Here is a 16710-nt window from a genome sequence, read left to right on the forward strand (position 1 = left end):
TCTACAATCAGGGGTGGATCTAGACAAATATTCATGGGGTGGCAAGAGGGTGGCATGGAGACTTTAAGGGGTGGCAGAAATATATATATGCTGATTTAATACCAAACGATCACATATATCTGTATTTGCTTGGAAAACCCCCAAATGAGGATATTTTAACTCAAAAACATTCTATTATTGTGGTACATGAGTAAAGCATTGAATAGAAAACCAAAAGGTGGCATTAGAAATATTTATTTATTTATTTATCAACCCTTTAAATAGTGGGAGTGTCATCTTTTGCTGCATTTACTTGCACTCGGACATTTGAGTCTCGTAACAGCGAGTTTCCAAACAGCCACAATTTAAAAAATAAATAAATAAATAAATTGTCTGAAATTGGGGTGGCAACTAGGGTGGCAAGGCATTTTTCTAGGGTGGCAGCTGCCACCCCCTAGAACCGCCTATGTCTACAATCAATAATAATATCTACAATAAATGTATGTATGTATCGTGAAAGTTTTCAAAAATTCTGAAATAGGACAGTAATGACCAGGGCCGGGTCTAGCCAGGCATGTATGAGGGGGCAGCCACAAATGTTGAGGGGGCATTGTGCTCCAGCACCTTTTACCATGTCTAACTGAATATATTTTGGGGGATTTAGTTTGAGGGGGCACAACATTTATTTGAGGGGGCCAGGCCCCCTCTTGCCCCTGCGTAGACCCGGCCCTGGTAATGACTAAGATGGAGGGAGTGTATACTTTGATCTAAAACTAATGTTATGAAATCCATGACTTATTTCAAAAACACAGTTGATTCTGTCCTCAACAACAGTAATATTTTCTTGGCGTTACAAAATGCTTCAAAAATAACCCATAATGTGCTTTAATGTCTTTTCATGTAGTTATTTTCTAAACCCTGGATATCATAATATAAAGTGAAAGTCTTCAAATCCAGTTTGCTGTTAAGTAATTAATGACAATTAATTTACAGATAAATCCTTAATGACTTAGCAAGTAACAATCATTAGTAGTTCACTCCTCACACTGATTTATATAATGTTTTTTTTTGTTTGTTTGTTTGTTTTTGTTTTTTTTTTTACAATTATATCTATATGAATATATATAATTATATTAAGAGGTGGAAATAATATAAGAATCCTCCTGAATCAGAAGTTGATAGCGGATATCGTATTGAAGCAGAAGCAACAAAGTTGTCTAGTTGTAGCGGACTAGAGGCCAACATGTAACACAGGAAATATATGTAAAATGTGAGCTTACCTGGAGATGCAACATGACAGAAGAGGAGCAACAAAATAAACTCATTCATCTAGACTGGATAAAGAAATAAAGTCCAAAAGAGTGAATACATCGCCCGGTTGATGAGACTTTCCGACCCTCCGAACGGAGGACGTTTTTTGATCTGAGGGAAAAGTCGGAACAGGGATGCACCATTATAGGCAATAGAAATACAGAACAGGCTGCTGCGACGTGAAAACTATGGTGGGATCGAAACTGGGGCAGAAAACCGGTTGCCTGCTCATCCCGGAAGGTGTTCTTCCTTCTTCCTCTTTTGTCTAATGGCGGGTTGCAACCATTGTTTTCAGGTGCATACCGTCACTTACTGTACCGGAGAAGGTCATAGCTCTTTATTGCGTTACATAATAATAATAATAATAATAATAATAATAATAATAATAATAACTCGTGTCTATGAAATAATATTGTCTCTTTCAGATATTCTATACTACCGGCTTTCTGTCTATATCTTTCACCCCATCTCCATTTGTTCCCAAAATACCCTCCAGATTCCATTCCCTTCCTGCCCTACCTATCTTTTGATCTAACATGATCCTTTCTTCCCTATACGTTTGACAGTGCATCAGTATATGTTCTGCATTTCCTGTAGTTTGACATTCTGCACATTCATCTGATGTTCTTTCCTCATCAAATATAATGTTTTATTTAATCCCGCATGGTCAAACTTCAGCCTCGTTAAAACGGTCTCCTCCCTTCTGTTTCCTCTATTTACACCATTTGTATTAATGGTTTTCTTAATATTTCCTACTGCTGTTATCCCTGTCCCATCTGTCCTGATACTTCCTCATCATTTCTTTCCTGAGTATTCCCTTCACTTCTCCTTAGCCAAAAGGTATTTATGCCTCCTTCATGCTGGTTGCTTTTATTATTATTATTATTAGATATTTTGTCTGGTCTTTCGTTTGTACTTATTTCTTATATATTGAATAACCAAATAACCGGTCCCACTCTCTTCCCATTCCTTCTTTAATTCCATTATACTAAGATCTACCTTTTGATCTTGGGAGTAACCAGTGTGAACATTACAAATAGGAGTAGGGGAGTTAAAATATATATTTCCCAGCCTATATTCTTCTGACTTAGCCTTTGCTATCCAACCAAAACCATGAACTTGAAGATTGTATTCCCAGCATTCCTGTATTACAACTCATATCCACATCCTCGTAAACAACTCCGATATACTAGCATTATTTTGTCTCTTCTCAGATTTAATGGTGCTTCTCCTAAGTCTATCTGCATGGCCTTAATCGGTGTTGATCTCCTTGCACCAGCATAAGTCCTCAGTGTTTTATTTTATATCCTATCAATTCTATTTAGATGTGTTTTAGCAGCTGCACTATATACAAAGCATAATCTATTGTTGCCCTCATCAGAGCCCAGTATACACGTCAGTGCTTGTCAACAGAAGATGTTGCTCATCCTGTTCTGAGGAAACAGGCGCAACAGCGATGTGCCATTCTAGCCAATAGAAATTCAGAACAGGCTGCTATGACATGAATTACTAGGCAAAATTAAAGAATTCAGGTTATGCCTGGAAAGTGAAACTAAACTGGGGTAGAAAGGCTGTACTCATCCAGGCTACATACTTAAAAATAATTTATTTCCATGTGAGTGAAGACAGTGGAGGTGACTTATAATCCAAAGAATGATCATACATCTTACAGTGAAGAAAAGCTATGTAAGAGAGCAAGGGAGAGATGAAGAAAGGTTTTAGAGATCAGCTTCTGTCAATGATTAAAATGACTGAGTTATTATCAGTTGCTAGTTAATTTCGGGTTTTATCCATTTCTAAGGTGAAATCTGTGACTGCTCATTTGATTTAGCTGAAACTGGAAGCTGACATCATTTCCACACTAGCCAGCAGTCAAAAGTTTACTGTTACAAAAGAAATGAAAAGTGATGGACTTCTTGTGAGTGTCCAGAGTTCATGCAGGAGGAGCGGAGGAGCTGCTTTTAGGGACAGCAGCTCCTCACTGTCATGGAAACACAATATCAACTCCATCTATCAGTCTAGTCCTGTTGGAAATGCTGTGAGGATGACTGGTGTAAACACCTCTGCTTTGTTTACATCAACCATGACCAAGTTATAATGATGAGTATTTACAATTATATATAGCTTTTATTTATGAATTAAGGCTCAAACTAAAAACTAATCTAGGTGTCAGCTCAGAATTCACCAGATATTCATTTAAAGAATGATCATACAGCAGTGAAGAGAAGCTAAGTAAGAGAGTAAGGGAGAGATGAAGTTTTTTTTAGAGCAGCTTCTGTCAATGAATGAATGAATGAATCATTTATTTTTTGAAAATGTAGATCATACATTATCCACAAGCTCAATCATCAGACATAGGCTAAGAAAAAAAAGTTTGTCTACAAGTTGATTAAAATGATTAAAATGACCTGATTTATTATCAGTTTTTAGTTCATTCCAGGTTTGATCCATTTCAAAGGATCAAACCTGGAAATCAAATCAATCAGCTTATTTGATTTAGCTGAAACTGGAAGCTGAGATCATTTATCACAAGTTTCTTTCTCAGAGGAAAAAGACTTGTTTTCCAGTGGAATCCGTGTATCATTCGTTCTTTCTATTTTCAATTGCCAATCAAAAATTTAAAACATGAAAAAGTGACTGGTTATTTTGTTATTTGTTTTTTAATCTAACACCAAAATACAAAATATGCCTGGTTTTTCATAGTTCAATTTTAGGCTCGGATCAAAAATACGAAATGGAAAAACAGGAATCAGGACTGAATTTGATTTTATTATTTAATTTGTCCGGTTTAGGCTACGTGACCCAGAAGTTTGGTAATGAGCGGTAGCTCACAGCAGATCACAGCAGCCAGGTGCATTCAGTCCCGCCACCCTGATCACCGCCACTATGTTATTACGTGTTGTTTCAAGGACCAAAGCGTGTGACTCTAAAAGAAGAGGACATGACAACCGAAAAAATCAGCTGAGCTTCTTAACAATGATGGGTAGTAGCTCCGGAGACCTTCTTAACCGATCTGGGAAACCCGGCCCTTTTCTGTGAAATTGCACAGTGGCGGTTCTGCCTATGTTGCCGCCCGAGGCGAAATTACTGGCTTGCGCCTTTCCATGTTAATACTCCTACCGCGGCGCCAGTCGGCCGCGGCATCAGGCGGGCCGGCCGCGGCACCGGACGGCATCAGGCGGGCACCGGCACCGGACGGTACCGCGCCCACCCAGTCAGGTCTGCCGGATCTGACCAGTGAGCGTCCGATGCCGCTCAGCTCAGCTGATTTTTTCGGTTGTCATGTCCTCTTCTTTTAGAGTCACACGCTTTGGTCCTTGAAACAACACGTAGGCTAATAACTATCCATAGTGGCGGTGATCAGGGTGGCGGGACTGAATGCACCTGGCTGCTGTGATCTGCTGTGAGCTACCGCTCATTACCAAACTTCTGGGTCACGTAAACCGGACCAATTAAATAATAAAATCAAATTCAGTCCTGATTCCCGTTTTTCCATTTCGTATTTTTGATCCGAGCCTAAAATTGAACTATGAAAAACCAGGCATATTTTGGATTTTGGTGTTAGATTAAAAAACAAATAACAAAATAACAAGTCACTTTTTCATTTTTTCATTTTTGATTGGCAATTGAAAATAGAAAGAACGAATGATACACGGATTCAGTGGCTTTAGCCACTGGAAATATTTACAGAAGTGGACAAATCACTATAAACACTGATGTTCTTGTAAGCTAAATACATGTGTGTATGTGTCTGTGTGTGGGTGCACATTTGTATTATTAATATTAACTTATTTAAGAAATTCCATTCAATTCAAGGAAAACATTTCATATAAAATCACATGAGATTTAGAACTGTAACTGTTGTGAATTTGTCATATATTAAGACTGAAATCAAGAAATCAAAACTTAGTCAAAGCTATTAGTATGTAACATAACAAAAACACATTTCCCCATCAGAATGAGCAGAATCTAGTTATGAAGTTGCCTTCATTACAAAGGCCTTCAGTTCTGGACCACAGGCTCTGATTTCCTCAGTGAGTTTAGCCCTGAAACAACTCAACATTAACCAAGAATCAAAACATTCCTGCTGTCAGAATAAATTCAAATTAACAGAAAATCAAATCTCCATGTTTCCAACTCATTTAGGCAAGTACGTACTTCCAGGACAGCCTGTTGGTTCTGATTTAAGAACAGGCTGAACGGTTTCTCATTTTATTTGGATGTTTTCTATGATTTGACAATTATTTGACATTTACATGACGGGAAAAAGGTTCAAAATTTGTGTGTGTATTCATCAAGGGACCAGAAGGTCAACTTGCTGTTAATGGACCTGTGTTATCTATTAAAATACATAATAAATACAAAATTTGTGAAATTCATTATTATCTGTATGCCTGAACAGTCCTTTTTGGACTTTAAAGCAAGAAATAAATAAGCAGATCAACTCTTAGTTTTCAGAATCATTTTATTCATCAAACTCTTATTGTGTACAAGGAGCAGTAGCAGAGAGAATGCCACACAAAACCTCGCTTTACTTTCATATACAAAATCTAATAATTAAAATCAGAATGTGGTATATCAAATCAGATCCCCAAACCACAAAATTAAGCAGTACAATAACAAAAAACTCAGAAGAAAGAGTGTGACACCCTGCAAAGAAATACAGCTGACAAAACTGGAGTTAATGTAAAATTCATCTTAACTCATTTTAACATCAACACATAATATCTGATGTGTTGCTCACTGAACAACAAAACCCACATCACCAAACACAAAGCTTAAAAACATATACTTTTTTTTTTTTTTTTTTTTTTTTTTTATTACACCAAGTGGACATAAAGTACAGACAGTAGACATACGGTACAAAACACAACAGAGAGCACAATTACAATTACAATGACAGTTACAATGATATGTATATGGGTAGGGTGTGTGTGTGTGTGTGTGTGTGTGTGTGTGGGTGTGTGGGTGTGGGTGAAGTAACAGACGATATGGTGTTATTATATCTGATATGGTATAAATAATAAAATAAAGATAACTAAACAAATAAAGTAAAGAAGAAGAAAAAAAACAGAGTGATAAGAATAATAATAATAAGATACACATACATATATGCATACACAAACATACACATACATATGCATACACCTGTTATATGTATATACAATAATATGATAAGAGCTAATACAATACATTGTGATGTGATGTAGCACAACATGATATGGCGCAATATAATATATGTAGCATTATATGGTATAATAGTTACATAACATAATAGTCCATTGTTATATAATTAATATTATAATTATAACACTATACAATATATAATTATATTATATGTAATAATTGTATAATTCTACTACATATAATGGTCATAATAATAATAATAATAATAATAATAATAACAATTATATGATATATGATTATAACATACCCTAATGTAAATCAATATAACATGTCAGTGACAATCATCAGAGTAGTAGTTGATTAATGTATATATTTATATTTATATTTTGGTAAGTGATAATAAGTATTTAGATATGTTGATATATACTGCAGCAGGGGATGCAGGGGATGAAAAAAAACATATACTTCTAAATTTAATTCTCCTGTTCTAACACACACTCCAAAAGCTGTACAGATTGAATTATATCTCCACACCATTACAGGAAGATTTGAACGGCTGTACGATGACACAGCAGAGCGCTTAGCCACACCAGCAACCAAAGCCAAGTTCAATGTGTGATTTATAAATTCCCCAGAGAAAAAAGAGATTGTTTAACAACTCATAGCTGATTATGAATATTAGAATATTGTTAATGAATTCACAAAACAAAGATGGTGCAGCTATCAATAGATATCAATATTATATCAATATCCTGATTTATAACAATATCCCCTAGGATTTTGAATTCCATAATATTGTGATATGGTATTTGTGTTGTCATTTCCTGGTTGTAAGGTCACATTAAAGTAAAACAATGCAATTTTCTGAAATTATTAGACTGGTGCAGCTGTTTCCCTCTAAATGCCTGGTCATCATATCCATATTACTAATGATGCTTTATCAAAAATATCATTGTGTGAGGATTTTATGAGAGCAATAATAGTCATCCCAACAATAACGCCAGAATATTGATAAAGTATTCAAAAAAAAAAAAGAAAAAAAGAAGTGATATTTGATCCATCCATCTTATCTTGGTACATGATGAGGTACTCCCTGTGCTCAGTTAAGAGGTGCAGCTTCGACAGATGAAGCTGAACCATCCGAAGCTACAAACACAACACAAAGTCAGATGATTCAATTTGAAATGAACAAAGTGAGAACAGAACTGGTCATGAACGATTACTGCTGAGTGATTATGTGTGTCTGTCCTTCTGATTAAAAAAAATATCGGTCACTAGGCCAAAATACTTACTGTTTGCTTTTTCAAACCCTGAAATACAAACAAGAAATTATAGTATTAGACAATTATGAACAATTTAAATTTTATATTTTATATGTTTCATAAATTAATATATTTTACTAGATATGAGAAATGTATTCTGAAGATTTACATTTCATGGAGTTTGCATTACCAGAAGCACCACACACAAAATATTAGGTTACAGAACACAAACAGTACTCAAAGTGTCACAGGCAGGTGTGTTAACAATTAAAAACTGAATTGTGTTGAAGAAAGAAACTCTTCTCTTACCATTATTTCTTTTTCTCCAGATGAAGACTCCAGCAATGCAGATCGCCACCAGGACCAGCAGGCCGACAACAGCTCCAACAACAACACCAGTGGGAAACTCTGGAGCTAAAATCAGATCAGATTATGTTTATGCGTTACTGACCAACACATTTGGTTACCTTTAAGGTTGTCAAATTTAAAAACTATGTTTGTCTTAATGGTTTTACAAGACATAACCCAGGTTTAGCCTACAGAGAAATAAACTATGCCACCATGAAGGAACATATATGGAACATACACAGTCCACACAAACTGCAGTACAAGAGAAAACATAACCTGGGACTTGTAATAGATGCCATATGTAAATTATTTTTAATGCTGGAGAAAGTAAAAACATAAGTAAAATAACATCTAAATTGCCCCGGACGACCGAATTAAACTAAATGACAACAAAATGATAAAGAGAAATAATCCAGCAGAGAATGATCAAAAGTCAAGTAGACGAGACGTGTCTTTCCCACCTCCATCACGTTTGATCTCAGTCTTACCCCTGTTGGTCTTGATCAATTTTGGGTCCAGTTTGGTGATGATGTCCTTCTCGTCACCAGAGAGCTGAAACACACAGCTGTACCTCCCCCAGTCTCCAGCTTTGACTGATGAAACGTCCAGGTCAACGCTCTTCTGGAAGGTTCCATCGTGGTTGTGGAGGATCTCTCCGTGATCCACATCCTCATGAAGCTCCTCTCCGTCTCTCCTCCAGAACAACATGATTTTGTTGGGGTAGAAACCTGAAGCGTGGCAGGTCACTGGAGAGGAGGGAGTCTTCTGGAGGAGAGACACCGAGGGAAGCTCTGGAGAGAGAGAGACAGAGAGAGGGAGAGAGAGAGAGAGAGAGAGAGAGAGAGAGAGAGAGAGAGAGAGAGAGAGAGAGAGACATAAAGGAAGAGAAAATGACAGAAATGAAGAGAGAGAGTTAAGGAGAGAGGTAAGGAAACAAAGAGAGAGAGAAATAGTTGAGAAACAGACTTGTGCTTTAAGTGGAAAAAATAACTGCCGGTACTCCCCTTATTCAATGTATATATTCATGTATTCATGTATATTCATGTGACAACCTCAGTCCCGGATGTGTTTGGGTAGCAATGGAGTTAACTTCACTGCATACCTTGCACCCAAGCCTTTTGTTCCTACTTATAAGCAGTGTTAGGCACGTGACTTTGAAAAAGTTATTAATTATACTTACTAGTCACTTCTATTAAAAAGTAACTGAGTTAGTAACTGAGTTACATCATTGTCAAAGTAATTAATTACCAGGAAAAGTAACTATTATGTTACTTTTTTAAAAATTGTTCAAATATGTCAAATTACTTGGCTGCCCCAGTCATACTGGCCTATAGTACTATAGTGGAACAATAAAATACAATAGATGAATTGGAACTTTTTATTCTATTGAACAGGCCACAACTGGCCAATGCCTTTTGGGCATCTATTTCAGATTATTAAGTGCAGGTGCCTGCCAACATGAATGGAGAATGAGAATAATAATAATAATGATGATGATAACAATTTAGCACCTGGGTTACAATACAAATTCACAAAAAGAGTACAGAAATGAAAATTACAGAAACCCTAAATGCCACTGTGTGTGTCATCTAGCTAATGACAGGCAGAATAATAAGAATCACTTCACTGTCATGGTTAACAACAAAGTGAGGTAATAAAGTAACGACGCCCTCTTGTCTGGGTGGGGAATTGAACCCCTAGTCTCCTGCATGGCAGGCGGAGACACTAGCCACTCTGCCATGGGGGACTACATGGCAGTTTTGTAGTTTGGGCTCATTCTCCATTCATTTTGATAAATTATGAAAAACTGCAAAGTCCAATTGGTTTGAAAATTGACACACCGCCTTTTCTCCACAAGATGCACATTTTTCGTATAGGATAATAAAATAATAATAATAATAAAGCTAAAAATAAAAGATCCGGGGCTTTTGAAGAAAGATCCGGGGCTTAAGCAACTCCGATTGCTGACAGAGAGCCTGCTCAGTTGAAGCCCGCATCAGTGAGCTCAGTTATAGCTTAGTAACGGCGCATTTTATTGTCATTAACGGTAACGGTGTTGCAACGGGGGCAACAGTAATTTCTTTGATTACTCGTTACTGATAAAAGTAACGCCGTTAGTAACGCTGTTTATTTATAACGCCGTTATTCCCCTCACTGCTTATAAGCCACTCATTCTGTGAGCAAAATACCGTATTTGGTCGTTTGACCAGCGGTCTGGCCATTCTCGTCCTGTGGAGACTGAGTTATTGTTGACATCGCTGGCAACAGGTGAATCAGGAGCCACCGCGCTGCTGCTATCTGGCTGCTCTCCACTTTCAAAATTAATGTCTGTCTGTCCTGTGTCATCTTCACTGGGTCGGTCATCGGTCCGGGTTCTCTTTTGGCCCTTGTGGAGTCACGCCAACATTTGTAATAACGGTAGGTAGGTTCACTAAACCATCCCAAACCAACCGGTAAATCGAACTGTCAGTGGTTTACTCGCTGTGATGTTTACATTCAACATCCGCAAGATCTCTTCTTCTTCACGTCCTTTCTATGCTTTCTGGCACACTCGACTCGCGAGACCTCCTTAGGAGTGAACATCTCGCGAGGGGCAGGCGTGCGGCACGTACCAGTGCACACTGGGTAATGTAGTATAGCCAAATCGTAAGGAGAGAAATAGAACAAGACAGGGTACTAAGAGCTCATGAGAAGTCCCGGCATGCCGTAAAAAGACCCGGTACGCTACAGGCTAAAACTGAGACGTGCCGGTACTCTGTACCGTTGCATACAGGCCCACTTAAAGCGCTGGAAACAGAGAAATAGAAAAATCAAAACAGATGTGTGTAACCAAAAAAAAAAGCAACAACACTACAGTTTTATGTACAGTGTGTCTCTAATGATACTGCATATTAAAAACACAAGAGGCATATGAACATAGTTGTGACCATCACACACATCAGGTCAGGTGAGTCTACCTGTTCTCAGCAGAGTGCTCCTCCCATAGCCCACATACTTCTTCAGCCAATCAATGCATCCCTTGGTGAAGTAGTTGAAATAGTACTCATTTTGATCTGCATCTCTGTCCCACTTGTATTTGGTGATGACAGCCTGTGGTGTTGGAGCGATCCATGTCTTTGTCTTCAGGTCAAAAACTATAAAGTCTTCTCCATCATAACCATACTGCTCAAAACCTTTAGTGTCTCCAGTCTCATCGTCCCATTCACAGCCGTACATCCTCTGGTAGGTGTGAACACCTGAGAGAGAGACAGAGACAGAGTCTGCAGTAAACCAGAGTGAGATCCACACACACGTGTAGATAAATCTAGTTTAAATAAATCAAGATTAAATATATGTAAATAAATGAATCTAGGCTAAAAAATATTAATCATGAAAAGCTGCTCAACCGTAGGTGTGTGTGTGTATGTGCCTGTGTGAGAAAAAAGAATGAGAGTGTGTGTATGTGTGAGAGAGAAAGAAACTGTGATGATGATGTGTGTGTGTGTGTGTGTGTGTGTATGTATGTAAAGCTACATGTCTGTAACTTTACAACAATTTGTGATGAAAAAACATTTTATCAGCAGAAAGAGAAACGAAAACAAACCTCCAGTTTGGTTGAAGCGTTTCTTCAAGGTGTCAATTCTGACTTTTAAGCCGTGCTGGTCAACCTGAGACGCCTGAGTTTCCCCGTCCCAGTAGTTAGGATCATCACCTGTGACCTTCTCCATCCAGTCCTGTTTGGGCACCACTCTCTGTGTGTTGCTGTCATAGTGAACAATCTGAACATCATCAACCAAACCAACAGCCACAAACTCTGGGAAGTTTGTGGCTTGAGACGAAGCCGTGTAGAAATACTTCAGGGAGTGACGCACTGTGGGACAAAGAGGGGCAAACAAAAACTCAGGTTTACATTTTAAGATGAACATTTATAATGGTGAAATGTTATCAACTCCTGACCACGACTGATAATTTCAGTTTCTTTTCTAAGACTGCAGGGGAAAAACAAACAATATCAATGATAACAACAATAACAATATCTACAATAAATGTCTTTAGAATGACACTTTTCAAAAATTCTGAAATAGGAAATGACTAAAGTGGATACTTTGATATAAAACTAATGTTATGAAATCCATGACTTGTTTCAAAAACACAGCTGATTCTGTCCTCAACAATGGTAATATTTTCCTGGTGTTACAAAATGCCTAAAAAATAACCCATAATGTGCTTTAATTTCTTGTCATGCAGTTCTTTCTAAACCCTGGATATCTCAATATAAAGTCAAAGTCTTCAAATCCAGTTTGCTAGTAATTAATGGCAATTAATTAATGACAATTTACAGATAAATCCTTAATGGGCTCTAGTTTCGCAGACCTGGCGAGGCGGAGGCGTAGCGCAGATGCGCTTCGCCAACTGGGTGTGGCCAGGTGGATTTTCCAAGTTTGGCACGCCGTTCTCGGTGGCGCAAGTACTCCGCCGTCCCTCCTACCGGCGGAAGGGAGGAGAGAAGGCGTGGAGTGGGTTTGACACAGCTGATTCACATTTAACCAATCAAATGAGCCCCTGTCCTCGCCTTTAAAATGCGCTGCGCGAAGGCGTAATGAAAGTTTACACAGCTGACATGGAGGTCTATTGCCGCAGGCGGAGCGGAGCTCAGGAGACAGGCGCGGAGCGGAGACCGGCGAGCAGTGCGGACACGTCACCAAAACCTCACAGGCAGGCTTCCATAATGTCAGGCACATTAACAATGCAATAAATACCGAAAAAAACACTATTCAATGCTACGATCACAATCAGCACATACATATATCTCCATATCAACTGTCCCGTCACAGCTGATGTCAGATCAAAGGAGACTGGCACCGTTTGTGCTGATTGTGAGGTTGTGGTGACGTGTGCGCACTGCACGCCGGTCAGCCAAACTTCCACTGCGCCGGCTCCACTCCGCCTTGCGCGGAAAGTAGACGTCGTTTCGGATGGCGAGCTTTTGGCGCACCTCGGCAAAGCCTTTTGGCACGAAACTGTCACTGCGCCAAGCTGAATCTGTCAGCACCTCCCCCTGTTGCGCCGCCACTCCCATCTCGGCGCACCCCGGTCTGCGAAACTTGCAACCCGTTCGCCTCTCACCTTGCGCCGGTCGAAACTAGCTCTGCGTGGGGTTCGCCTCACTGTGCCACCCTGCGCTGCGCCGGGAAACTAGAGCCCAATGACTTAGCAACTAACACTCATCAGTAGTTCACTCCTCATATTGATTAACATAATGTTTATATTACATTATATTGTTGTCATATTATATTAATATTTATTTCTATTAAAGATTGCACAAAAAGTAAGGAAATTTGTGTTTGGTAGATTATTTCTTTGTTGTAACAATGCCTCTTGGCAATAAATCTTATACCACTGGAAAGCCTGTTTATTTCCCTTTTAAATGGTGCCAAATTTGTAAGGAACATGCATTTGTGGGATGAACAGTAGAGCTGAGTATGTGGGTTGCACCCATGAAAAATTTGCCAAATCTTCTCTACCAATGCCAAACAGCTTATTCTGCCATTTGCTCATTGACTCTTGTTTGGTGTTTGGTGGATTGGATGATTGAAGTTTGAAGAAACAAGACATATTGGCAATTTAACAATTGATTCATTTAACAAACAGGAGCCTCAGTAGCATGTGGAAGCACCCTACACAGCCACAACAGGCTGGCACCTCCTCCTCATGCTGGTCACCAGCCTGCTCACACACTGCTGTGGGATGGCATCCCATTCTTCAACCAGCATTTGTCGCAAGTCAGCCAGCGTGGTTGTGTTGGTCACTCTGGCACGAACAGCACGCCCAAGCTGATCCCACAAGTGTTCAATGGGGTTGAGGTCAGGACTGCTGGCAGGCCGTTCCATCCTGTCCACTCACAAATTCCGGAGGTAGTCTCTGATAAACCCCGGAGATGCCGCCCCACACCATCACACTGCCTCCACCAAAAAATGTTACTCTATCGGTCCAGCAATCAGCATAGCGTTCTCCGCATCTTCTCTACAATTTGACCCTACGATCCAATCAGCAGAATCTGGACTCATCGCTGAACATAACGTTCCTCCACATATTCAGGTTCCAGTGCACGTGTGCACATGTTGCCAGGCACCTGATTGGCAGCACCTGGGGGTGGCAGAAGCTCAAAACAAGAGTCAATAGCAGCGGCAAAATAAGCTGTTTGGCATTGGCAGAGATGATTTGGCAAATTTTTCATGGGCGCAACCCACATACTCAGCTCTGCTGCTCATCCCACAAATGCATGTTCCTTACAAATGTGGCACCATTTAAAAAGGGAAATAAACAGGCTTTCCAAAGGTATGAGATTTATTGTCCAGAAGAATTGTTACAACAAAGAAATAATCTACCAAACACAAATTTCCTTACTTTTTGTGCGATGTTTATATTAAGTGGTGAAAAGAATATAAGAATCCTCCTGAATCAGAAGTTTGCTGTAAAAGTGAAAAGTAGATAGTTTCAAAATGTACACAGTAAAATTAAAGAGATACTTTTAAGAAAAAAAATTGTTTGGTGTGATCTCTTACGTGCATCAGGAACACTTAAATTTATACAATAAAGTGAAAATAAAGCCAAACCCTATACAATAATGGCTGCTGTCTCTGCTGTTCAGTGTAAACTGTGTCCACGACTTGACAGTTTACAATCGTCTAGTTTTGGTGCTTAAAGAGGATATTTTGTCTCTGGGCTGTGATCTAAAATGTAGTTAACTGTAATTCTTTAGCAAAATAATGATGATAATAATAATAATTTTAGTTTTAATTTTTTAATAGGAGGAATATTTGGTCGCAGTTTTCAGATGTTTCAATCTGATATCAGCCGACGCAGTAACTAAATCAACTCCTGTTGTAGTGCCCACACGTAACACAGGAAATATATTTAAAATGTGAGCTTACCTGGAGATGCAACATGACAGAAGAGGAGCAACAAAATAAACTCCTTCATCTTGATTTGATAGAGAAATACAGTCCAAAAGGGCGAATAAATCGCCTGGATGATGAGACTTTCCCACACTCCGAACAGAAGATGTTGCTCGTCCTGTTCTGAGAAAACAGCCGCAACAGGGATGTGCCATTCTAGCCAATAGAAATTCAGAACAGGCTGCTACGACGTGAATTACCAGGCAGAATTAAAGAATTCAGGTTATGGTTGGAAAGTGAAACTAAACTGGGGTAGAAAGGCTGTACTCTTCCAGGCTACGTACTTAAAAATGATTTGTTTCTAGGCGAGTAAAGACAGTAGAAGTGATTTATAATCCAAAGAATGATCACACAGCTTACAATGTAGAGAAGCTATGTAGGAAAGCAAGGGGGAGATGAAAAAAAGATTTATAGAGCAGCTTCTGTCAATGATTAAAATGACTGATTTATTATCAGTTATTAGTTCATTCCACGTTTGATCCATTTCAAAGGTGAAATCTGTGACTGCTCATTTGCTTTAGCTGAAACTGGAAGCTGAGATCATTTATCACAAGTTTGTCTCGCAGAGGAAAAAGACTTGTTTTCCAGTGGTTTTAGCCTGGAAACAACTCCACACTAGCCAGCAGTCAAAAGTTTACTGTTACAAAAGAAATTAAAAGTGTTGGGCTGCTTGTGAGCGTCCAGAGTTCATGCAGGAGGAGCTGCTTTTAGAGACAGCAGCTCTTCACTGTCATGAAAACAATAATTATTGCTAAGTTATAATGATGAGTATTTCCCATAATTTATAGCTTTTATTTATGAATTAAGGCTCAAACTAAAAACTAATGTGGGTGTTTTCTCAGAGTTCACCAGATATTCATTTATCCCCATTTCCACTGCTTAGCAAAATTGAGGTTTGCTGACAATTATTCACTGTATCCATATTCTCTTTAAGAAAAAAAAAAAGAAAAAAAAATCTGATATGTCCTGGTGTTGCAGCTTGGTTTTGTAAAATGTATGGCTACAACCAGCCAACACATGCGCACACCAGCTCCCCACATGTAGACAGTTGAAAACATAGTCATCACAGCCACATCCTTCCCTCTGAGAGCATGAGGCCGCTGCCATTTTGTGTTTTCCTCTTTTGTGTTAAGATGTCAAGCACGTGCCGGTCCTCCTACCACCTTGGGCTGTCACACACTGGGGCAAACTGTCATTATTTGCACACTGGCATATTTTTTTGCTCATGACAAAGACAACAGACACTTGTCAGTTCAGTCACTGAATTCAAGCAGACAAATTTAACATTAAATGAAATAATATTCCAAAAGCACTAATAACTTTTCTGTTGCAGTCATGAGGGACTGCCTGGAGACTCTCCCTGCATGCACTGAACAAAAGACGATGCATACACATTTTAGAAAAGAACCCAAGCTTCTTTTTTTTTTGAAATTCAACATTTGATTTAGACTCTGATCCTTGTGTGTTGATTTAATTTGCTGCTGTGCATAATTTTATAAGAGCAGGAAGTAGCCTCTTCATATAGAAACCTGATTATCTGGCTGTTTTATCTAACGTGCAGGATCCACTGTGGTGAGCTCAAACTGTGTTTCCCTGCCTCTGTGTGTCTGAGACAGATCACCAAACCACAGCAGACTGCCAACTGTACTGACAGAAGCACAGCAGATGAGATGTAGATGAGAATCAGTCGTTCACAGCAGCCTAACCCTCAGAGCAGTGTTACAGCGCCACACGTGGACACATAG

At 39.0% G+C, this 16710-nt stretch overlaps 2 protein-coding genes across 2 annotated transcripts in view; both read right to left on the bottom strand.

The window, feature by feature from the left end:
- The window catches only part of LOC115368084 (uncharacterized), a 447723-nt gene that overhangs the window by 99305 nt on the left and 331708 nt on the right, over positions 1-16710 (bottom strand). Inside the window, exons 3-4 of the mRNA XM_030064065.1 lie at positions 10985-11263; positions 8569-8818 (exon numbers count right to left, since the gene is read on the bottom strand). Coding sequence (XP_029919925.1) covers positions 8569-8818; positions 10985-11263 — 529 coding nt within the window. The remainder of the gene's footprint in view (positions 1-8568; positions 8819-10984; positions 11264-16710) is intronic.
- The window catches only part of LOC115368090 (class I histocompatibility antigen, F10 alpha chain-like), a 410352-nt gene that overhangs the window by 4888 nt on the left and 388754 nt on the right, over positions 1-16710 (bottom strand). The window lies entirely within an intron of this gene.

Source organism: Myripristis murdjan, chromosome 11 (genome assembly GCF_902150065.1).
Source record: "Myripristis murdjan chromosome 11, fMyrMur1.1, whole genome shotgun sequence".
NCBI lineage: Eukaryota > Metazoa > Chordata > Actinopteri > Holocentriformes > Holocentridae > Myripristis > Myripristis murdjan.